Source organism: Dipodomys ordii, unplaced genomic scaffold (genome assembly GCF_000151885.1).
Source record: "Dipodomys ordii isolate 6190 unplaced genomic scaffold, Dord_2.0 Scaffold3, whole genome shotgun sequence".
NCBI classification, from domain to species: domain Eukaryota; kingdom Metazoa; phylum Chordata; class Mammalia; order Rodentia; family Heteromyidae; genus Dipodomys; species Dipodomys ordii.
The window spans coordinates 35,467,599-35,492,494 of record NW_012267219.1 but is presented as its reverse complement, the minus strand read 5'-3'; the positions used below and the strand labels follow the sequence as shown (position 1 = coordinate 35,492,494).

At 42.0% G+C, this 24,896-nt stretch overlaps 1 protein-coding gene across 2 annotated transcripts in view; it reads right to left on the bottom strand.

Moving 5' to 3' along the window:
• Nucleotides 1–8,764: 8,764 nt before the first annotated feature.
• The window catches only part of Txnrd1 (thioredoxin reductase 1), a 47,240-nt gene continuing 31,108 nt past the window's right edge, over nt 8,765–24,896 (bottom strand). For both annotated transcript variants that reach the window (XM_013021699.1, XM_013021692.1), the window contains exons 7-14: nt 23,852–24,077; nt 22,151–22,243; nt 21,370–21,446; nt 20,331–20,487; nt 16,355–16,462; nt 14,816–14,911; nt 12,362–12,496; nt 8,765–10,569 (exon numbers count right to left, since the gene is read on the bottom strand). In XM_013021699.1, the coding sequence (XP_012877153.1) occupies nt 10,507–10,569; nt 12,362–12,496; nt 14,816–14,911; nt 16,355–16,462; nt 20,331–20,487; nt 21,370–21,446; nt 22,151–22,243; nt 23,852–24,077 (955 nt within the window). In that variant the 3' untranslated portion in view covers nt 8,765–10,506. The remainder of the gene's footprint in view (nt 10,570–12,361; nt 12,497–14,815; nt 14,912–16,354; nt 16,463–20,330; nt 20,488–21,369; nt 21,447–22,150; nt 22,244–23,851; nt 24,078–24,896) is intronic.

Sequence of the window (24,896 nt, the reverse complement as noted above, 5' to 3'; positions counted from 1 at the left end):
ACCAGGAAAAGAGTACTTCTGAGCTAGATCTACAAAGGCTGAGCTGGTACTCCTGTTTGCCCTCCCCATTTCCACCAGTGGTCCCCCTGGATGCACCACCCAGACTGCTTTATCAAGCTTATTTATTTATCTATCCATTTCCTTTCCAGATACCAAGAGTAATTTAAGGAAGAGAAACTGTTCCCTCAATATCTGATCAGTGAACTCACACGTTACCTGGTACTGTGGCACACATGGAAGACAGAAGAACAAGGCACTCGTGATCCAGGAGCTGCGTGCGGTGCTCACTTCTGCTTCTTCAGTATTTAGCACCAAGACTGGCAAATGAAAGACATGTCTATTGAAGGCATGGATGAAAATCCTGAAAAGCCCCCAAGCCAGGATACAGATAGTGTGGCCCCTAAAATCTACTCTAACATTGCTATAGCAAGCCTGGCCCTGTGCAGGAGCAGCCACAGGGAGAGGATGGCCTCTGTGTAATTACACAAGGACTGAACGTGCCCTTTATCATGGCAGATTAGTAATTAATCTATCAGTCTTGCCTGTGATAGGACAGACATGCAAGCCCAAGCCAAGTTGTTCAATGGATGGAAATATATTGACAATGTTCTTCATTGTCATTTTATTTTTGATTCCTTTTTAACAACAATAAGATTAAATAGTAACTTTGGGGTCCTTCCCCACTAAACAGCATACAGTAGAGACACTTTTTTGTCATTAAATCACTTTATAAATGGCTGCATGATGTTTCCGTGTCATGGACCTGTCCTTTCTTTAGTCCCTTGGTCTGTGATTTCAGAATGCATCCAGGTTTTCACAGTCATGAATATCTTATCCCTAAAACCTAAGTTAAGTCCCTAGAAGAAGAATCACTGAGTCCCAGAGTCTTGTTCTTTATAGCTGTTGGTATCTGGCGATCAGCATGAACACAGTTTCTCATGGTGCAGAGAAGCTCAGTCACATTCGTGTTCCACAGCACCATCCTGCAGTTGTGGGCAGACCCATGATCCAACTTGGTCTTGTATTTCCTTCCTGAAGCACAGCAACATCTGCAGTAAGTGAGATGAATCAGACAACAAAGGGTCCTGGGTGGGTTCCAGAGCTAGAAGTATGTTTGACAAAATGAACTTTCAGTTTTCAGAATGTTTACAATTTGGGTTTATGGAGGAGGAGCATGCTTTACTTACTGTATGTCCTGGCTCTTTTTGCCAGGGAGACTGGTTTTAGGGGGACAGAAGAAGGTATCAGAGGGTAAGGATAGGTCCCCTTCTTGGAGGGAAGATGAGATCTACACTAAATCCTGGCTTCACCTATGATAAGCTGGGCAACTCTGGGCCAGTGGTTTGACACCTCTGGACCTCAAGTTTTCTCCTCTCTGTAGCATATATGTGCCAGAGCTAGAAAGATTACGAAGGATTGAATATATAAAATGCATTGAGTCAGTATATAACCATGTCATTTAATTTGACTTAGGTGTGAGCACCAGTGGCTCACATCTATAATCCTAGCTACTCAGGAGGCTGAAACCTAAGGATTACAGTTTGAAGACAGGAAATGCTGTGAGACTTTTACTTCTAATTAACCACCAAAAAAAACAGATGTGGCACTGTAGCTCAAGGTGGTAGAGTGTTAGCCTTGTGTGAAAGAGCTCAGGGACAGCACCCAGGCCCTGAGTTCAAGCCCCACAACCCACCAAAAAAAGGGGGGGAACAAAACAACCTTGACTTAATAAATGGCAGAGCTAGAATTCCACAGCCCTGGATTTTCCTACTACACCAGTAAACACCTAGACCAATTCCCACAGAACTCACCAGAATAGGAGGCCAGAGATCTGGGTAGGAGAAAGGGCGGATGGGAGATGAAGTGGAATTTTTCCAGTGGCTCCAAGTGGCTTCTTGGATCCTCTGTTCCCTGATGCCCTTGTGGGGTGGGGCAGGAGTCCAGGCCAGCCATTCCAAGTCCTCTTCAGAGACCTATTTTGCTGTCCTAGAGTATGGAGGTTAAAAATGATCTCAACAGAGCCAAAGCAAAGCCAGCTAAACCCTGGGCAGGATACTAGTAGTTCCCACCAAATGTCCATGTCATCCAGAGCACGGCCCACCCAGGTGTGGAGCAAAAGTTTAGTGTCTGGTCAGGCCACAGTGGAGTGCTGGGTATGAGTAGTGGGGTGTCACAGATCTGCAGGGACAGAGCAGCATGGAAGACAGGGACAATGCAAGAGGACAGCCATGCAATCTATCCCTCTACACACCTGGGAGAGCCCGTAGCCATGTTCTGGATTGTTTGTTGAATTTGAGGGAAAAGGGAAAGGCGAGGGAAGACAGTGGGGAGCCGAGCAGTGCTGTCCACATGGAGTTGAGCACTTTACTCACACCAGCTTGTGTTTGCCAAGAGTCATTCTGCCAGACCCAAATTGCCTTCTACCCTCAGGGTATAGGTGGAAAGTTCCAGAAGCCCTCTATCCAATGGAGCCTTTCACAGCTCACCCAACAGATCCTGGAAAACAGAAAACAACTGGCTCATTTGTTTAGGAAGTCCCACAGGGGGCTGTGTGTGTGACCAGCTATTTAACTTAGGGCCCATGTTTGCTAGGCAGGCACTCTAACACTGGAGTCACACACACACACACACACACACACACACACACACACACACCTCTAGCCTCTTTTTGCCTTAGTTATTTACAGGATAAGTCTTGCATTATGTCAAGCCTGGCTGTGATCCTTCTGTTTGGGCTTTTCCGTGTCTCTGGGGATGACAGGCACACATCACTATACCCAGCCATTGTGCTTCCCCAGTAACCAAGACAAAACACAGCACTGAACCCAGACTGAATGAGATAGGGTCTCATGAATTTTTATGCCTGGCTTTGAACTGTGATCCCCTGATCTCTGCCTCCCAAGTAGCTAGGATAACAGGCATAAGACACTAATACCCAGTTATAGGGGCTCCTTTAAGAGTGTTAAGCCCTGTTCTAGAATTCTCCTCTGTGAAATATTATCCAAGGGAAGTATTCATTGCTCAGAAGCAATGACTGTTTGTGAATGTTCCTACCAAAACTCAGGTCAAAATTAATTCCCAAGATGGGACCTGTAGGAAGATAGGTCATGCTGGGAGCCAGTGGCTCACACCTGTAACCCTAGCTACTCAAGAAGCTGAGATCTGAGGATCATGATTTGAAGTCAGTCCAGGCAGGAAAGTCTGTGCGACTCTCATCTCTAATTAACCACCAAAAAAGCCGGACATGGAGCATTGGCTCAAAGTGGTGGAGCATCAGCCATGAGTAAAAAAGCTGAGAGATAGCCTCTAGGCCCTGAGTTTAAGCTCCAGCACTGGTGCACACACGTGCGCGCATACACACACACACACACACACACACACACACACACACACACACCATACACCACTTGGGTCACAAGGACAGGATTCTTGGCTTATCCAGTGAGTAGTTTTGTTACATAGGCAGCTTGGCCTGCCACAGAGAGCCAATAGCAACAGCCAGCTCTGTATTCAGTTGTGACAACCAATACTGCTTCTAGCCCTTACTATCCCATGGAGAGAAAACCGGCTTTGGCTGATCAAGCCACTGCTCTGAAATTACAGGGCTGGAAGTCCCAACATGATCTACCTGTCAGTTCATCAAAAGCAGGACCCTCTACCTCCCAGAGAACCAAGGCTGCAGACGGACATGCAGGCCACACACTGCTTTCCAGGCTTTCGTGAAAATGAGTGTCATGCACATTCTCCTCTTTAAATCATCCAAACATTCAAACCAGGACCCACCACTAGAGAAGAGCGGAGGACACAAGCCCTCAGTGGTCTCTCATTTGTCCTAGGACAGCAGGTAAAGCCAGACCTCACCATTCCCCTGTGGCCAGGAAGGACATCCTTGCATCCCAGGTTACTGTTCTTCATAAGAATCTGACATGTGACCACTAGGTAAATCCTGGGGCCATAGCATCCTATGTCTTGGGAGCCGTAGAATCCTTTGTCTCACAGAGTGGGAGCAGGCACAGCTACCCTAACAGACAACTGGCCTGGTAGGGATCTAATGCCATTGTTTGTTCTCCACACCCCCAAATAATTTTCTTTTATTCAATTCCAAAAGTGAAAAGATGTAAATGGCCAGGTATAGGAAAAACCACTCAACATTGCCCCATTCCAATCCCTAGTTACCAGCTCCATACAATTCCAACCCACCTCCATGTGCCTTCTAGAACAATTCTGTGCACATGCAAGCAAACACAGCTCTGTGGTTTGGTATTTACTTTCAGCACTAGTCTCCACAGCAAATGAAACTGCTTTCCACTTATGATCTTGATTTATTCTGTTCAAATGGGCATGCTGACATGGAAAAGAAAGAGGGATCTGCTTCAGAGCACAATGCTAAGAAACAGGGAGGTGATGGTAAGAAGAGGCCCCAGATGACAGCAAAGTCCCCCCCACCCCAGTTTCCGAAAATCTGTACAAGCATCTTATTGAGAGATGTACTCATTGAGAAACAAAACTTCCAAGTCCCAGAAGCAGCCTTCAAATAAACATGGAGGCCTCTTAGCCTAGAGAAGGCTGGAGTCAAAGCACAGAAAAACATGTGGGTCTGATATGTTTATTGTATGCCTATGCAAGCTTTATGTTTAGAGCAGGATTAGGTACAGAGAAATATTGAACAGAAAGGGTAGATTGCCCAGCCCACATCAGCTGCCCACGATGGACCTATGTCCACACATCGTTTTCACCAGTATACTCTCCACCATTTCAGTATCATGAGTAGTTTCACAGCCCTACAAACCTAGTTTTCTTATTTTTTCATTGAGCTCTGAATTGTGAGCTCTCCCACCCCCAACTCGTGTTTAAGTATTTGAAGGCATTTTAGATAGTTATATTAGTCAGAGAACCCGTCAGCTGCTCTATCAAAAACCCTGAAGTGCTGTATCTTTGAGTCCTTGGCCAGTTGTTGACAGTGAAACTGTTCCTGTTTTATGATCAATGTGTTAACGGTTTCCACAATAGTCTTCAAGGGTCAAAAGACCCTGCTGCAGTCACTGTTAAGACAGTATCACTTGATAGCTTGGGATAGCCTTGAAGGCATGATCCTTGTCTCAACTTCCTGATTGCTAGGATTCTAAATGTGCACTCCATGTCTGGCCAAAGTTTAAGAAATCCTTAGGAGCTGAGAAAGTGGTAGAGTGCTTGCCTAGCATGCATGAAGCACTGGGTTTGACTCCTCAGTGCCACAGAAACAGAAAAGGCTGTAAGTGGTGCTGTGGCTCAGGTAGTAGATTGCTAGCCTTGAGGAAAAGAAGTCCAGGGACAGTGTCTGGGCTCTGAGTTCAAGCCCCAGGACTGGCAAAAAAAAAAGGAGAAGGAAGGAAAAGGAAGGAAGGAAGGAAGGAGGGTAGGAAGGAAGGAAGGAGAACGAAGGAAATCTTTAGCTCCTCTAGTTTAGAACTATTCTATTTATCAAATCATGTGTTGATTTGATAACCACTCACATTTAATTCTGATCTGTCTCAAGTCTCTTTGTAGTGTTAAGTCGCAATCCTATTTCATAGAATCATCTCTAAGCTGGTTATCTTTTGCCTTGATTTATATGTCCTTCAACTTTTTAGCACTGTGTCTTATCCATTCAAGCAAAGTTTGTGTTTTAAAAGAATGAGAGGGGCTAGGAAGGTGGCTCAGTGGTAGAGTACTTGCCTTGCATGCATGAAGCCCTGGGTTCGGTTCCTCAGCACCACATAAGCAGAAAAAGCCAGAAGTGGCACTGTGGCTCAAGTGGTAGAGCACTAGTCTTGAGCTGAAGAGCTGAGGGACATCGCCCAGGCCCAGAGTTCAGGCTCAAGACCAATTAAAAAAAAAAAAAAAGGAAGAAGAATGATGGGGGTCTAGCAGAAGTGTGGCCTGCCATCCCCAGCTAGACACTAGGGAGCATGGCTTTTCTTAGACTTTTGACAGTGCTGTGTAGAGGCCACAAAAGCAGAACTTAGGCAAGGAATTGACTCCAAACTTGTTTTCTCACCTGAAAAGGAGCCCACACCAGCTCTGCGGGCTGTTACAAGATTGACTGAAGCATTGCATAGCAAAGTCGTAGATACGTAGTTTTTCCTCTTTGGCCAAACTGCCCATCCATAATGTCTCTTCTCTATTTTCCCTCAGGCTCCTTGAAGGCCTTCCTTCTCCTGTGCATCTGTATGTCGGAGCTGTCAAGCCCTATCATCCCAGACAAAACCCACACTAACCACAGTTCATTAATATATACGGGACTTGGCTCCAGTTACATTTGATTGGCTAAAATTTGTAGACATTTCTTTTCCCAGTGAGCCAGGCACAGTAGTTCATGCCCGTATTCTTGGCACTTGGAAGACTGAAGTAGGAAGACCATTTGGAGGCTAGGCTATTCTACATAGCAAGTTCCAGGTGAATTTGGACTATCTAGTGAGACTCTCAAAAAATAACAAAAAAAAAAAAACAAATAATCCATTGCATTTTTTCATTATTATGAAGCATTTTTGAAAGTTTCTGCAAATGCTCCATGTTCTGCTTATGGCACTTGGTGAAATGGTTGGCCTGCTCTATCTGTGGATATCATTTAGCTTTTCTGTGGAGATACTGACCATGAGACATACCCCTCAAGGCTCTCATCTTATTGGTGGAGACTGCTGGACATTTGGCTTGGCCTCTTCTTTTCTAATGGCCCTGTGTGCAGCCACAGCACCAAGGATCCACCTGTTGGCTTTTCTACAATCAAATGCTCTGAAGATCTCCAGCTGCACTCAATTGTGCATTCAAGTGTGCCACATGGCTGAGCATATTTAAGCATGTCCAAGGGGAATTGCAGAAGTGGCATGAAAAAGCACGTAATTGGAAAAAAGAACTGACCTCTGGTGGCAGCTCCATGTTTAGCTGCTTCACCCTGAAACTATCACTCTTCAATCTTGAAAGAATAGTTTCCAGAGAAACAGAACGAACCAGTGGGGTTGGGGGTGGTATGTGGGCATGTGTCATGAAGAACTGGGTCACAAGATAATGGAGCTGGAGAGGACCGTTTCCTGCTTGCAAAGAGGCTCAGGAATGCCAGTGGTATGGTTCCAGTTCAAAACCAAAAGGCCTGAGACCAGTGCAGCCACTGATGTCCCAGACTATGTCCAATGCCAGAAGACTAGAAGCAGCTCAAGGAAGTTATTAGGCTAGGCCCCTCAAGGCTCAGATAACTTGCAAAAGGTATGTGAATGAGGGGAGCTTTATTCAGAGCCCATTGGGGTTTCCCTGGGTTATGGTTTGGCTTTTGTGAGTTTATTGAAGAGTCTCATGGACTTTTCCTTCCCAGGCCGGCTTCGAACCATGATCCTCAGATCTCAGCCTCCTGAGTAGCTAGGATTATAGGAGGAGCCACCAGTGCCCAGCCTGGGTATTGTCCCTGAGCTTCTTGAACCACACTTGAACCACACTTCTGGATTTTGTGAGTAGTTTATTGGAGATAAGAGTCTCACTACTTTCCTGCCCAGGCTGGCTTCAAACCGTGATCCTCAGATCTCAGCTTCCTGGGTAGCTAGGCTTACAGGTGTGAGCCACTAGCACCCAGCTACATCAGCCTTCTAAGTTCTAGGTCTTTTCTAGAAGGCATGGGATAGAGTCCTCGTCATCTAGTGGTAGAGACAACACATCTGCCAGGCTCCACTAGGGGTAACTCAAAATGTTCTGGACAATATTGAGAAGGCAGGGAGCAGTCTGGACAGGTGAACTTTAAGGGTAGATATGAGTAGAAAGCAGGATGGTTAGAGAAGCAGAAGACAGGCCTGGGCTTTGACAGGAGACTACAGGTATAATTAAAAGGCCTCTGAAGACCCTGAGGGCTTGGGTCAAGTGTGACAATGAGATCCTGGTTCCTGTGTGAAGTGGCAACCAAAGGAAGACCTTGGGAAAGGTGCTGATATGTCAGGTGAGGGAAAAGTGCAGAGCACTGACTGATACATGTGGGAAACAGAGTGAGCAGTGATGTTATAGCTCTGAAAGTTCCCCTGCCACAGAGAAATGGGCCACAGCACAGCAAGGTGACTAAGGAGGAGGCTGGGCCTTCTGAGAACAATTCAGCCTTGCCCTCAATCACTGGATGCGCTGCCAAGTGTGAAACCCTGAGCAGGTGACTCACCCAGCCTATATGTCCACCTCCGTAACAGGCTAGCCAGCCAGTGTGTCAAAGCCCAGCATCTGGCACACGCTGCAGGAAATACTCATGTCACTATTTCTGATGATAGCCTACTCTGGCAAGGCTAAGGATTACCACAAAATAAACATTTCTGTCTAACTGATGCAGAAGATTCAATGCATGTGAGTGACAGTCTGAGTGTGAAAATTAACATTTCTGTGAATCCTCCTGAGTTTACAGGTGGGGATATGGTGCTATATCCAAAGAACTTCTGTATGCTCAATTCAGAAAGGAATAAAAAGTTCCACAGTCTTGTAGTGTTCATGAGAATCAAGGACACCAGCACTGGGTAGACAAACTGCTGGACAGCCAGCTTTAATGGAGTGGCATGGTCTCCTCTCAAGCAGAGACAGGTAAAGTTAGAGAAAGATGGGAAGTGAAACCCGAAAGCCATGAGAACCAAAGCGCAATCCTCAGCAGCTGCCACGCCAGCTAACTGCATGACATTACCAAGGCATCCTGAACAGCTGGGTCTTCACCCTGAACGGGGACCACTTGACCTTGCCTTCCAAAAGCCCCAGACCATCATACAGGAAGAAGGCACACGTCGGTATGAGCACCTTTAAATGTTTCACATTGTTTTATTTTAGAAAATGTGTAACAAAAATACATGGAACTGAAATATGAATTACAGTACAGTGGGCAATTATGAATCTAAGTAAGACAAGTCTATGAAGTCTAACCCTTCTTGTGGGGGCAGAACATTCCATTCTGCTAGGAGAATCACAACATGATTAGGCACGATTACCTCATACTGCCCCACTGTTCTAACCTCAGAGACTGCAGACTTGAGGAGAGGGATTAAAAATAAATAAAACTCAACACAAGCCCATCCATCAGTTCCCCTCTTCCCCTCCCACCGTCTTCATCTGCAGAGGGGAAAGCCGTGAGGTGGAGCCTGTGAGGCAGCTTCAGGTTCTGCTAACTGGTAGACACGTGGGTGCCCTGAGGTGGCTCAGAAGTACACTGTGAAATGACCACTCCGTGCAGCAGCAGAGATGCAACCGGAGAGGAAGGGTACAGAAAGGAGCTAGAAGAACCACCGGCAGGAGGCCCGATTTCCACAGAATGTGTTTGCAGCCCAACTTACGGCTGAAATAACCATAGTCAGCACACTTGTACACAAGTACCTGAGGAGTAAACTCCTCCTTGTCCAAATACAAGGTGAAATCTATACACACTTGTGCCAAATTTTTATCATCTCCAACAGAAAAAGAGAAAACCACTCGGTTTTAAATGAAAATCCTTCACATCCACCTGTGTTCAAAAATAATAATTTATGGTATTAACATCCTTAAAGCAATTACCACAAAAGATTTAAATCACTAAGCATGGAAAGACCTACTTTCTGATGAATGTAGTTCTTAGCAAGAGAGATATGCACCCCAACAAAAAATAAAGCCACAGTATTTTGTGATTTTAGTTGAAAGCTAAACCCACCAAACAAAACAAAAAGTTTTAAGCAAAGTGTTTCCATTGCAAATGATCTCAGCTCACTTGACTCAATGCACAAGACACTACACTGAGTGAGACCGTTGCTGTTTTCCCCTCTGGCTGTGCCAATGCCTCTATGATGTCTGACGGTAGGACTGCTGACACTAGAGCTGCATGACAGACGACAGACCGCTCTGAGTGGCCTGACGGAACGCCGCTTCCCTTCCTCAACAGAATTTGGTAGTAACAATCAGACGTTGCAATGGGGGTGAATTTGCTGAGTCATTCAGTTTCACCTGTCTAGACATAACTTTTAAAGGAGACAATGTGAACCAGTCAGAAAAATGGAAGCATACACTGTTAGTCATCCAGCATCCTCTTTCACAGTACTCAACCAAACACTGTATTTGGACATTGTAGCTGTGACTTGCTTTTTGACAAAAATTGATTGCTATTTCCTTTCATCTCTAGAATCATTAACCCCCTGGAGAAAAGAGAAACATATAATCAACATTCACTAGCTTGAAAATGAGAGTAAGAAAACCTATAAAGAAAAGGCCATGCTGAACTGATTCGACAGCTGTTCCATCACTGCCCACCCCTTGGGCTTGAGGCTGGTGACTTCATGGACGCATCCCTCTGATGCACTGTCGAGAGTCAGCTTGAGTCCGTTACGGTGACCCCAGTGTGACGCTGCCTGCCTTCCACTCACCACCTCCTGCCCGGAAACCCCAGGCCTCAGGAGCCAGTACATGCAGCACCCTGCACAAGTGCCAAGAGACTTTCTGAAGACTTCACCTTGGATGTGGGCAAGGACACAAGTCAGTGGTTTGCAGTTTTGGCAAGAGCATCTACACTGGGGCTTAACCTCAGCAGCCGGTCTGGAGGATGTTTCCCCCAGAGCGTTTGGTCACGGACAACGTTGTGAATATCTGTGAGGAAGAGAAAGAAGGCACAGCACTGTCAGACCCCTGGGCAAACAAGGTGACAGGTAATACCACACACTTTAAAAATGATTTCGGTGACCATTTTTTTTTGGGGGGGGGGAGTCGAGGGGTGGTCCTGGGGCTTGAACTCAGGGGCCTGGGCACTCTACCACTTGAGCCACAGCACCATTTTGGACTTTTTCTGTTTATATAGTACTGAGGAATTGAACCCAAGGCTTCATGCATGCTAGGCAAGCACTCTACCACTAAACCACATTCACAGCCCCTCGGTAACCACTTTTAAATGAACAAAACAGGGTAACATGACCAAGGATGTCCTCTTGGATGTTATAGGCCAGGTCAAAGGAAGAAACAGGTTCTAGTTAATAAAGAAGGCAGTTTGCAGGGGATAAACAAAACCAATGTTACCAAAGTTGCCTGGCAGCTCTAAGAGAAATTCATGATAAAATAGCAGGACTGATGAGACGGTACAAAGTATCCTGTTTCAGATGAAGCCATATGCCCAGTCAGTTCAGCAGCTTTATAACAAACATAGAGCCCACAGTATACCTCTTCCCTCTACGTCCATACTTGATCATTTTTGTGCATTTCTCTGGCTGCCTCCACACTCTGCAGCCTGGGAACCTTCATGTTTCATACAACTCCTCTGCAGCCCTTTAGGATGGTCTCACCTAACCTTTCCCAGTCCTTTCTAGTCCCTCTCTCTTCCCTTATTATGTATTCAAGATTCAATCAAAAGGCTCCCACCTGAATGACCTTACTAACCTTAGTGCCTTTGAAAAACACCATAGCCAGACTGATCATCTCAGAGTGGGGATTAAACTTCCACACGTGAAACATTAAACCACATCTAAATCCTAGCTGTTTATCCTGTTTGTCCTGCCCAGACAGTCCTTCCTGAGTGGAGGGCCAGGGCTTATCTGAGACCTCTTGGCACATCTGAACAAACTTTTTGGCCCCCTCTCAAAAAAAAAAAAAAAAAAAGAAAGAAAGAAGAGAGAGAGAGAGAAAAAAAGAGAGAAAGAAAAGAAAGGAAAGAAGGAAGAAAAAAGAAAAAGAAGACCCAAGCAGTAGGTGCAGGTACTCACAGAGGCCAAGTCCTGGCAAGGCACCCCTCCACCTCTGTGCCAGCCACACAAGGCCCTCCCTTCAGAATAAAATCCTGTTAACTGTTACAAGAAACTGAAACTAGATATGCACTACTAACATTCATTTTAAAATATTTTCTTATTTATCTTTTATTATCTGTAAGTACTTGTATACAAGGGTTTTAGTTCAACATGCCAATTTACATCCCAAACAATCTTTTCAAATGTTCTTTCCTCTTGAGCTATTGTTTTTCTCCCCTATAAGCAGACTTGATTAGTTGAAATTACTCCTCAAAGTACATTGTAATCAGTGTCCTATTCATTGACTGCAACCTCCAAATCCAGAATAAAATGCTACCAGCTGTCTCACCCTGCGTAAAGTTTGGCATTGCTGCCAACTACTCAATGAATTAGAACCCAACACCTTAGCATAGAACACAGATTCCCTAAGACGACCCTAACAACTGAAATTGTTCAAGAAGCTTGAAAAATGTTTCATATAAGTTTCATGAAACCCTTTTTTTTTCTTTTGGTCGGCCGTGGGGCTTGAACTCTGGGCCTGGGCGCTGTCCCTCAGCTCTTCAGCTCAAGGCGAGCGCTCACTGACTATCAAGTGGTCAGGGAACACAAAAAAGTAGTTCCCGCAGCAGAATTGTAGCACCAGAGCTGGTAAATGGTAGATTACTCACCTCTGCACAGACAGGGTGGATTCCAATTGTGCTGTCCAGTTGTGCTTTGGTCAGCCCACACTTGAGTGCAGCTGCAAAGCCCTGGGTCACTTCTCCAGCGTTTGGACCCAGGATATGAAAGCCTACAACACGTTCCTACAACACAAAATAAGATACTATACGTAAGTTTGTTTTTCTTCTCCTTTCATCACATCTCTACAGCCTGGATTACTTCCTCAGCTTATTCCAAAAATCATGCATCTCAGATATGGCCAGACATATTTATGGGCCAGAGGGCTTCAAGTGACAACAAAGAAAAAAGCTCACAGTAAAAATGTCTGCAGTTTCTTATCCATCCAACTATTCCAGGAAACATGGTGAGAGGGGCAAATGTGCTATCCTGAGCTGGGCACCAGTGGTGGGGAAGAAAGGCCATGAGACTCTTATCTCTAATAAACCACTTAGAAAACTGGAAGTGGCACTGTGGTTCAAGTGGTAGAGCACTAGCCTTGAGCTGAAGAGCTGAGGGACAGCGCCAACACCCCGAGTTCAAGCCCCACGACTGACCGAAAAAAAAAAAAAAAGTGCCCTCCTGTCCTCTACGTGTTTTTATCAATGGTAACTGTGAGGCTTATGAGCAGTTACTCACTAAAACATCATTTAACTAATGTTCTAAAAACTGAACAGAAATCAGACTAATAAGACTCTACTAATACAAAAACAATCTTGCAAGCAAAAGGAAGATACCTGGCAATTCTAAAACCCCTATATGGCAATTATTTTGGATAAATTCTAAGTCCCAAACTCAGGTGACCTCTACAAAGGCAGAGAAAGGCAGAGTAGTCTATAGTTCAGCTGACAGATTTCTAGAGTACCTCTGTGTCTGATTTCTTACCAGAGCAGGCAACTCAAGCTGTAGCTGTAGGACCTGCCCAAGGTACACTAGCTTCCTGCAAACAATGAGAAAGGAAGCTCTGCTGCCTAAGTTCTGTGATATAGTCTATGCTGAACAACCAAGAGATGTGGGATGCACGTAGAGGTGAACTGCTATAAGACACTTAAAATACGCTAAATTTACATGCTATGATGTGGGAAAAAAATCTCAAAAAATAATGAAATCCAAATGCTAGGTGTTATATTCTATTTACTGAGGATAAGGCTCTAAATTAAGCCACAGAACACTATATAGTGTTTATGCATAAGTCCACAGCAAACAAAAAGTAAGACCAGAGAGATGTTCCACCTTTGGGAGTGAAGGAATATAAAAAGCTACACCAGGGGGAACTGCAGTCACTAGCATGGAATCTACATTGCTATGCAGCCTGGAATAGAACTGAGTTCTGCTATAATAAAGCTAATGGCACATTCCTAATATGATCACGTAACATATGCTGTAGTGCTTAATAAACAGTCCATTACAATAGCTCAAAGAAACTATAGTAAACCTACAAAGATATTACTGATACAATAGGTATTAATGAGCCCTTGAAGTAGTGTCTGGTAAACAGCCAAGTGCTCTGTACACAGAAGCATTAAAAATTGCCTCTGTGATGACTTATCTCATGATAAGCACTGCAAAATGTTAAAGGTCATTGAATCTGGTATTGATACCTTCTATTGGTAGTTTCCCTGTCTTTATGTATATTTTAAATATTTTATGTTAAGAAAAAGAATAGCACAGAGGAATACAAGCTAGAGGACAAACACGTACTATTTCAAAAAAAGGACATTCAGACACCTTGAAGTCAAGTAACTAACTCAAAATGAACTGCAAATGCGCAAGGACAGTCAAAGCTTCTAGAAGCATGCTTCTGCATTAAACAAAAACAGCAATGACAAGTATATAACTTCTCAATTACTATCTTCATCTATGAAAGTAACTCAAAAGTCCATGCCTGCAGCTATTTTATGTAAGACATGTCTCTTGGTAGAGAATGTTACTTGAGATTTTATACAATTGGTAGCGAATATTACTTGAGATTTCATATAAGCAATGCCATCTGAACAAGCTCAAATATACTTCTTACTGTATGGCAGCAATCCCAATGTTCAGAAACCCCTGATTTCTTCAACCCCTGCTATAAATATGGAAACAAATCTGCAAGATGAAGGAGTATGCCCACAGGCTCAGCTACAGGGGCTGTATTTAATAGCAGATAACAAAAATCTCAAATCAGAAATCAACAAAGAGCTCCTCCCCCTTCCAGTTTTCTCTTTGGTGCTAGTTCTGAGGGTAAACTTGAAATATTCCTATTCTTTTCTGCTTTATATTATTTCCTATAAGTCAGCAACTTCACTGCTCATTTGAATATAGAAGGTTCAAGTTGTCCCTTGGGTCTTCACTCCAATCGTGTCCATACTAGGAAGACCAGCATGGAAAGACAAAGGAATACCCCATGTAATTATGTATTACAATCAAAGTTGAGCCAGTAGCAAAAACTACATGAAACTACTAGAAGATTAAATGGTACTTACACTGTCTTTAAGGTTGCAGATTACTTTTGCATAACACCTATTGTTATCTCTTGATGGAAGTGTCCATTCCAATGGCCAAAAGAAACTATGGTAAACCTGAGAAGATAAAAGCACAATTTATTCTTTATCTTCAATAGCTTATCATCAAACACTAGATATGGTAAATAACAGTGTATATTCTTTAATAATCACATTTCATAAAACAATATAATACATGGAATAAACAAGATCTGGAAAAAGGTAAATAACTCAAAACTCCTTATAGTCAGGCATTTGTTTCTATAAGGCACCTTTCAGTTATATCTTGAGTAAACCTGAATAACAAAAAGAAAACACAAATGAAAGAAACCATAAAATTACTATCCTGTTCTAAAAACTAACACAAAAACCTCAATACCGTCTTGTTCCTTAAAATGCCCTTGTTCAATGGCATATTAAAAAGTAAAGGGGAATTCAACTTACTCTCAAATAGGGTGAGGACTAGTGGGAGGAGGTTGTGCTGGCAGAGAGGATAAAGGAGTAGAGGAGGATGAATACTGTCAAAATAGATCATTTGCAACTTTGAACACAAAACAAGGAAACCTGCTGAAGATGCTATGAGTGGGGGGAGGGAGAGGACATGTGATAGTGGTGAGACTGATTAGATCATTGTTAACACCTGTGGAGAAGTAACAATGAAATCCCTCCTGTATAACTAATATAAGCCAGTGTAAAAACACATAAACAAGCCAGGCACAGGTGGCTCAAGCCTGAGATCTGAGGGTTGTGGTTCAAAGCCAGCAGGGGCAGGAAAGTCTGTGAGACAGAAAATTGGAAGTGGTACTGTAACTCAAAGTGGTAAAGCTAGTACTAGCCTTGAGCACAAGATTTCAGGGACAATGCCCAGGCCCTGAGTTCAAGCCCCCCCAACCACCACCCACCACCAACAAAAAATTTAAAATTAAAAAAAAATACACAAAGAAAATATGAAAAATATGCAAAATAAATAGATGAATCTAAATGATGGTAATAAAGAAGTTCTTAGTTATTTTTCAACTTTTCTTGTATGTGCCCATAACTAAGGCCTGGGTACTGTCCCTAAGCTTTTTACTGCTTGAGACACAGCTCCACTTCTGGCTTTTTTTTTTTTTTGGAGGAGGAGGAGGGAAGTGATTACTTGGAGATTAACTGGCACCTGGCTATTTTTCAACTTTTTCTGTATACATTAAAAGTCTGAAGGAAGGCAGGCACTGATGGCTCATACCTATAATCCTAGCTACTCAGGAGGTTGAGATCTGAGGATCATAGTTCAAAGCCAGCCCAGAAAGGAAAGTTCCTGTGACTCTTACCTCCATTTAACCAAAGTCAGAAATTGAGCCGTGGCTCAATTGCTAGAGTGCTAGTCTTGAGCAAACAAACTCATGGACAGTGCCTAGACCCTAAGTTCTAAAGCCTAGGACTGGCACGCACGCGTGCACACTCACATGGCACATGCACAGAGTCTGGAGGGGAAAATAAAAGTAGTAACATAATATAGGAGAAGAAAAAAAGAATACTTACTTCAATATTTTCTTCCCCAAATTTCTCTATAGCTTTCTCTTCAGAAAGCCCACAAGAGCCATATTCCAAAGGAGTGAAAACAGTTGTTGGAACATTTTCATAGTCACACTGAAATGAAGAAAAAAACTTATTAGAAAAAATTATAACTTACTAAAAAAAAAAAAGTTGTACTTCAAACAGTTCAATATTGGGAAAGACTTAGAAATTCCTACTGAAAGCAAGCAAAGTTCTAATCCCACACATTAGTTTGTTCACAGAGAATCATTTGCTTATGTGAAAAGTTAGAGATTTGAAGAAAAAAATTCACGTTATTTTTCTGTTCATCTACCAATTATTGATACGAACAACGATCATGCTTTTTCATCTTACTGAAGAAGCCAAAAACATCCTGACAATCTCAATTACCAGTGACAAAAACAGAAGTCTTTGGAAGCTCAACTAGGTAATATGAAGAATCCCATAAAAGCACTTTACATCATTGGCTCAATAATCCAGAGATTACTTTAAAAGTAAGGCTTTAAAATAATAATTTAACAAAATAAACTGCAGGAAACAGGTACTTGAAAGGGGTTAGGTGGGGTCAAGCAGAAGTGGGGGTAGACAAAGAGAAAAAGGGGGAGAATGCAGCCAAAAATTCAATGTATATCCTACATAAGAAAAGTGAGGAAAGGAATAGGTTGGGAGGGATTGGTAAGAATGTTGACAGAGGTGACACTGATCAAGACACATTATATTTGCTAGGTTTTTAAAAAGAGGTAGCACCACGCACAGGGTATTCAGGTAAGGGGTAGGTTTATTCATCGTTCTGGCTGGCACCAGGCCATCTTGGCCCTCCACCCTCCACAGGGAGGGTGGGGGGAGGCCTGGGAAAGAGCTGGGAAAGAGCTAGAAAAAGAGCTGGGAAAGAGCTGAGAAATAGCTGGGAGAGAGAGAGTGCTGGGAAAGAGATAGAAAAGAGCTTGAGAAGGAAAGAGCTGAGAAAGAGCGTCTGGGCATGGGCTAGGCCTTATCTAGAGTATGGGCGGAGAAAGGTGTAGCCACATCAAATTCAGATGTGACCTCAGCAGATGCAGATGTGACCTCTTCCAGGTGTGCCAGTTGCCTAGGTAACGCAGGTACTGGGCAGAGACTTTGCTGCGAGGAGGGTGGAGTCTGCTCGCCATCCAGGAGTGGACCTTACAATATTCATAAACTGTTTTGTTGAATATAAACTCCTTTGCACAACTACTTCAGAATAATACAAGTATTTTTTAAATAATTCTTTAAAAAAAATTTTTTTTTGTTTTTTGTCCGCAATGGGGCTTGAACTTGAGGCCTGAGTTCCGTCCCTCAGATCTTCAGCTCAAGGCTAGCACTCTATCACTTAAGCCACAGAGCCACTTCCAGTTTTTCTGGTGGTTAAGAGTTTCAAAACCTTTTCCTGCCCAGGCTGGCTTTGAACCACGATCCTTAGATCTCAGCCTCTTGAGTAACTAGTATTACAAGTGTGAGCCACCGGCATCTGGCTAAAAAGATCATGCTAGTGGCTCATGACTATAATCCTAGGTAATAGCTAGTAGACTGAGCTCTGAGTATCACAGTTCAAAGCCTGCACAGGCACACAAATCTATGATTCTCTTATCTCTAACCAGCAAAGTTGGAAGTGCAGCTGTAGCTCAAGGGTAGAGTGACAACTTTGAGTGGAACAAGTTAAAGGAAGGTGCCTTGGGCCCTGAGTTCAAGCTTCAGTACTGGCATGTGCACACACATACACACAGATCTCTTAAAAATCTGTAAGGTTGGGGCTGGGAAGGTGGCTCAGTGGTAGAGCACTTGCCTTACATGCATAAGGTCCTGGATTCGATTCCTCAGCACCACATAAGCAAAAAGAAAAAAGCCGGAAGTGGCGTTATGGCTCAAGTGGTAGAGCGCTAGCCTTGAGCTGAAGAGCTGAGGGACAGCGCCCAGGCCCAGAGTTCAGGCCCCACAACTGGACCCCCCCCCAAAAAAAATCTGTAAGGTTTTTATGCTATTACAGTAGCATTGTGTTACTGAAATTATATTACACTAAAAACAATTTAATATATTGACAAAACTCCATAGATTGAGTTTTGCTTATGTATCATCAATAGTGGCAATGTAGGAGAGGTGTTAAAAAAAAAATCACAATATTTGGGCAGTGATTCTCCAATGCATACTCTCAATGGACTACTATGCAGCCATTTAAATGGCAGTGGAAAACGCAGAAGCAAATAAAAATTAATGCTCATGATAGAAATTTGTGAAACATATTATATACTTAGGTAACAAAGGATGCTGACTCAGTGGGATTTATATGCTAGGTGAAACATGTACACAAGTTTCTCTCCTCTAATTTCAAGAAACTCTAAAATTCAGTGTATAATGTAAAAAAGAATTTACTGTCAATGCCAAAGTACTATCAATGCCATTTGGTAAAAGCGTAGCAGCTACATCTGTATCTGGCATTAAGCTAAGTAAAATCTTGCATAGAAGATAGAAGAAACTGAATCATCAGTCTTTACAAGAGTAGGGTAGGGTGACCTACTAGAGAAATTTTATAATTCTTCTTTTCTAAAAAGAATACTGCTTAGAGTTCTCTAACTCAAAAGTAAAGGCAGACATCCATTTATAGCCATAATAATGTATCACCAATCAATAATACACCAATGTTCTCTTGCTTTAAATTAGAAAACCAGAAAAAGGTGAAGGAATTTTTTTAAACACTGAACAACAGGTGGCACAGATCTGTAACCCTTTAAAAAGGACAAAAGTGACCAATGCTGGCTCCAGCTCACTGCCCAGAGGTGGTGCAAGGAGTTTAGCTCCAAGAAAGCCAAGAAGTCTTCCCTATTTAGGCAGACAGAGATCACAGTTCAGGGAACTCTTGGATCTGCAGAGATCTTCTGAGATTATAAATGACACATGCCCAAAAGGCAATGAAAAGAAACACTGATTTTCTCCTTCGAAATTTTGTGCTATATAGTGTGAATGACTGATGAAGGTGCCATCTCTTGCATCATCGCCCCATAGTTATTGCTGGTTCAGAAAAAACCTTCAGGAAACCACAGACTCTATACTGAATAACAAACTAAATGAATTTCAAACTATTTCTAAATGTACTTCCTTGTCTTACCAGACACTCAGTAACTACTACAATGAATACAAGATATACTCAAGGAAGTAGCTTCATTAGTTTTATTCCAAACAGGAAAATGTATATTCCAAACAGGAATATGAACATGGGCTGCACATTCAGCTACTCTGCTACTCAAAGCCCTCTACTTCTAGTCTGTTCTTTTCAAATTGTAAGATTTTATTACGATACAATCCAAAATAACTTCCAATTATTAGCATCATTCTGTGAGATTTTATTATTATAGGCAACTGAAAGAAGCCCACAATGATATATGCTCAAGGAAAATGTGTAATAAGTACAGTTTGTGTTTGTAATAAGCATAGTTTGTGTTTCTAGAACACTTTCAAGAACAATTAGGGTGTATTTAGTCTTTTGTAGCCTCCCTATTTTATGCAACATAATGAAGAGTTTCAATTTCTTACAGTGACTTAAAAATAACCATTTTCAATTAACATAGGCTACATTCAACATTCCAAGAGCAAAAGACATTTCTTACAAAGGACAGGGGAAAAACATGCCCAAACAAGCTTAAACCCCCTTACCTAAATTATACCCAAGCTTTTAATAGCTCATAAAGGGTCCAAGAAAGCTTTTGAAAATTGTACTTACAGTGGTAGCAATGAAACGTACTACCCACACATGGAAGTGTGACAAAATTACAAACGTCATGTAACAGACCAAGCAATGCACTGTTTGAAATACAAGCTGAGAGACTCAATCAGAATGTTATCACCAAAATAATCTTATTGCCCAACACATGGAAAACCTTCTCAGCTGCCCCTTCAGCGGAGCTAGAAGATTACTGAAGAGTAACTCAGTGGGTGACACCTCAGCACTCACCTTCACAGTGGAGCCTGCATAAAGCCTCTGAGCCAGCAATCTGCCTGCCTGGATAGCCACTGGTGTGAGCTCCAGCTTTCCCTCCAGTATGTCACCAATGGCATAGATGTAAGGCACGTTGGTCTGCTCTTCATCTGTGACTGGAATTTTTCCAGTCCTGAAAATTCAGTCAGTTAAAACTCATCAGTTGGGGGAGGAACATACAAAGCAACAAAGAAATGGGGGGGGGAGTTGGGGGGGGACGGAAGAGGGTTGGGTGGGGGGAGGGCAGGGGGAGGATAGGATGGGAAGGGGAAACAAAGGAGGAGGCTACAATGCTTGATGAGAAATGTACTCATTGTCTTGCCCATGTAATTGTAACCCCTCTGTACAGTATTTTCACAATAAAAATAAATAAATAAAACTCATCAGTTATCACTATAAATTGACAGAACAAAATTCCCTTCCTCCCCTAAAAGCACCAAACTGACTCCATCTGAGCACAATATTCAAAAGTACTAAACACAAAATGAAACAGCTCAGAGGAACCATTATGTGTAGTGACAACCTGGCCACCTCAAAGAAATAAGAACACAATGAGAAACCTTGAATTATGCTAGTTAAGAGTAAAAATTCCAAGTTGCAATAGTCACCGGAACAAAACCAGGAAACACTAACATGAGTGTTTTCTAAACCCAAAAAAGAGAATATTGACAGGCTTTGGTGGTTCACACCTGTAATCCTAGCTACTAGCCTGTAATCTGTAATCTCTGGAGGCTGAGGAGCATGGTTTGAAGCCAACTTGGGCAGAAATGTCTGTAAGACTCTTATCTCCAATTAACCATCAAAAAGCTGGAAGTAGAGCTGTGGCTCAAGTAATAAGAGTGCTAGTCTTGAGGGGGGGGGGAACTAATTCAAGGACAGGGCCCAGGCTCTGAGTTTAAGCCCCAAACCTGCACCCGCCTCCTCATCCAAAAAAAAAAAAAAAAGAACTAAAATTATCATTGTTCAATCTGTATCTGGAACAGTACAAAATATGGTAATAGAATAGTTTTCTTACTTTTCATTTATCTTCACTCCCACGGTTTCTAAGCCAATATTTCTTGTACAAGAGTCTCTTCCTATTGCCAACAACACCTGAAAAAATAATATACTACTGATTACTAACAAAAACTGTTACATGGAATTCTTTATATTTTTATTATTATCTAAGTTCATCTTCCATAAATGAGAAAAAGTATCAGGTCCAGTGGATAACACCTGTAATTGAGCTATTTGAGAAGCAGAGCTAGGATTTTAGTCTAGGCAAAACCTCTTATCACTTAATAAGCCAGGTGTAGGGGCTTATTATACCTATGATACCAGCCATCTGGTGACTTTAAGTAGGAAGATCATGGTCAATGCTGTCCTGGGCAAAAATGACATGATATAGCAGGAATCCTGTCCCATTTCTTAATTAAAAAAATAAATAAATACATGTCTAAATAAACCTAGACAACCTTATTAACAAAGACAACAGAATCTGTGAATGAATTAACTTTTCTTCTAAATGGTAGGAGAGAAGATGAAAGGGAAGAACATGGGACAGGAACATTCCAGCTCACTCAAAACTTTTACTGCTTTTTAATGGCCATTCTTGTAGACAAACTTAGTTTAAGTTACAGTAGAGACAATATGAAGCCATTTGGTTCCCAAACAAATTATAATATCAGAGTAATTCAGGTGTCTTCAAATGGGCATGGTAGCCCTACAATATAGAAATAGCAGTCATTCCTAGTATACAATTAAGCATGTCTGTCATCTGTTTTCTGATGAAATACTGACTTGAGCCTATTCCTTACCGTATTGTACTCTCCTTCAATGGTCTCTTCACTGTTAGTGGACTTAGCTATTACCCGGAGTCGTCCTGGTGTTCCTGCTTCAATTTGCTCAATCTGTAAAGAGACAGTTTTGCTCTGAAATAAATACAATTATCAAGAAGGAAAAATGTACCTTCCCCTTCTATCCTTCTATCTGGTTAACCTAAAGTTGAAACAGAAAATGTAGCCTAAAACATTTACCAGGCACCACTGGTTCACACCTCTTATCCTAGATACTCAGAAGGTGGAGATCTGAGGACCATAGTTTGAAGCCAGCCTGGGCTGGAAATTTTTCTTTTTGTTTGTCAGCCATGGGGCTTGAACTCAGGGCCTGGGTGCTGTCAATGAGCTCTTTCACTCAAGGATAGCCCTCTACCACTTTGAGCCACAACACAACTTCCGGTTTTCTGGTGGTTAATTGGAGATAAAGAGATTCCCAGCCTTTCCAGCCTGAGATGGCTTTCAACTACAATCCTTAGATCTCAACCTCCTGAGAAGGTAGGATTGCAGGCAAGAGCCACCATTGTCCAGCATTATGAGACTCTCTAATTTCTAATTAACTTTCTCTTCCATCCCTCTCACCTGTTATCTGCAGAGAGCCCTTTTACTATGTCACTTAACAATACAACATAAACTCTATAACCCAGTTAACAGAAATCAGACCCCATGAGCACTCTAGCCCAACAGTTTTTCAAGGACCCACATTATATATTATACTAAAATATCTTGTATGTTTTATATTACATGTAAAATGTTACGTTTCTGTCAGTATTCAAATACAGTTATCTCCTAGTCACAATGTAAGCATAGCATCTACACCTCTAGTCCCTAAAAACAGCTACAATTATCCAAGTTTGGGTAACTCCCAGGAAATCTGAAATTTGATCCTCATAACAGTATGAGATGGATTCACTGTAGGCTTAAGTGGCTGCTAATGTAATCCTCAAAAGAACTCTTGAGACAAGGCTATCATCTTCCTTACTTCACTGAGGCTTCGAGGTTAAATATGTCTTAAGTCACATGGTAAGAAATTAGGTTAACATGACCCAAAGCTCACATCTATCAATGAGACTTATGGTCATGGGAAGCACTCAAAGGAAAAACAAATAACTAAATCTCTAAACGTTAATAAATAGTCCCACCTTTACCTGCACTAAAGGAAACTTTCTGAGACATACTAAGTAATAAATTTTGTTAATCTTACGTGCTATGTTAACAGACTCAGATTGTTACGATATATATTTCAGACCCATTGAAATGAAAGTTAAATGAGCAAAACAGGCAGCCCACATAACAAAATGTGATAATTGTTTCTAGGAAGTCCAAAGTAGGGGGCATCTGCTGACTACATCATATTCCCAGGGGAAACATTTAATGGGAAAAAAAAGTTTTCAGGCTTCTTAAAAGTCTTATAATGTCTAGTATATATTAAGAAAGAAAAAACAACAGACAAGCAAATTAATGGTAAAGAACCAAAGGAAGAAAAGAACTACTAATCTACAAATAAGAGCAAAGCTATTTAGGCAGCAGGCAAGTACAAGTTGATGTGTATTTGATAGCTAAGGAATCACAGCATTCCTGAGAGTTTGTAATTTTCAAAGGATGCCCTCATCACTAATCTCAACTCTCTTTTTGCGTTTTATACGAGTTTGGAAACAACGACCCCTCGATAGTCCTACTTACTTTAGTTGGTACAAACTGTTTTATAAACTTGATACCATGTTCTTCCATGTGTTCACCAATTTTATTGGCCATATCTTGGTCAAATCCTCTCAGAAGAATGGACCGTACCATCACAGTAACATCCAAACCAATACCAGCAAGGAATCCAGCACATTCCAAAGCAACATAGGATGCTCCAACCACAAGGGTCTTACCCGGGCAGTAGGATAAGGAGAAAAGATCATCACTGAAAAAAATTCAAGGGAGGAAATGTTTATATAATGAATAATGACTAAAGTAAATAGTTTTACATTCATGGATAAGAAATTTTTATTATAAATATTTAATTAGCTACATATGTAACATACAAGTTTCTATAAGGTCTTAGATACATTCATTCTCTTTCTTGTCACTTAGTAGCTTTGAAAATAGCTCATGCTGCCACAGACCAAGTACAGCAAACTTTGTAACTTCTGATACTAGATGAATCTAGCCATACAAAATAATTTTGAACTGCCTGGAATACAATATACATTTGCACACCTAAATCACACTCTCAATCCTTCATCCTACCACTCAGCTTCTTTCCAAGGTAGAAAACTAACTTTACTTCTAGCCTAGAATAACCATTATTAGAAGAATGGTTGGAAAAAACTTCAAAATCTTATTTTTGTACTATTTAAAAAATTAAAAGTACTGAATACAAAAAAGGAGCCTGCTATGATCTAAATGCTTTTTCTGTTGTTGCTGTCTTTGGTTTTATTTTTTGTCAGTCGTGGGGCTTGAACTCTGGGCCTGGGCACTGTTTCTCAGCTCTTCAGCTCAAGGCAAGGGATCTACCACTTGAGCCACAGCGCCCCTTCTTAATCTGAATGTTTATGGCCCTGTCCTCATCAAAATTTCTGTGCTGAACACTCCTTAACAACGCCTGGGTAACAGAAGAGATCAGAGAAGAATTCAAGCATTTCCTACAACTCAATGAAAATGAAAACACCTCACAAAGAAACCTGTGGGACACAGCAAAAGCAGTCCTGAGGGGCAAATTTATTGCCCTCAGTGCCCACAT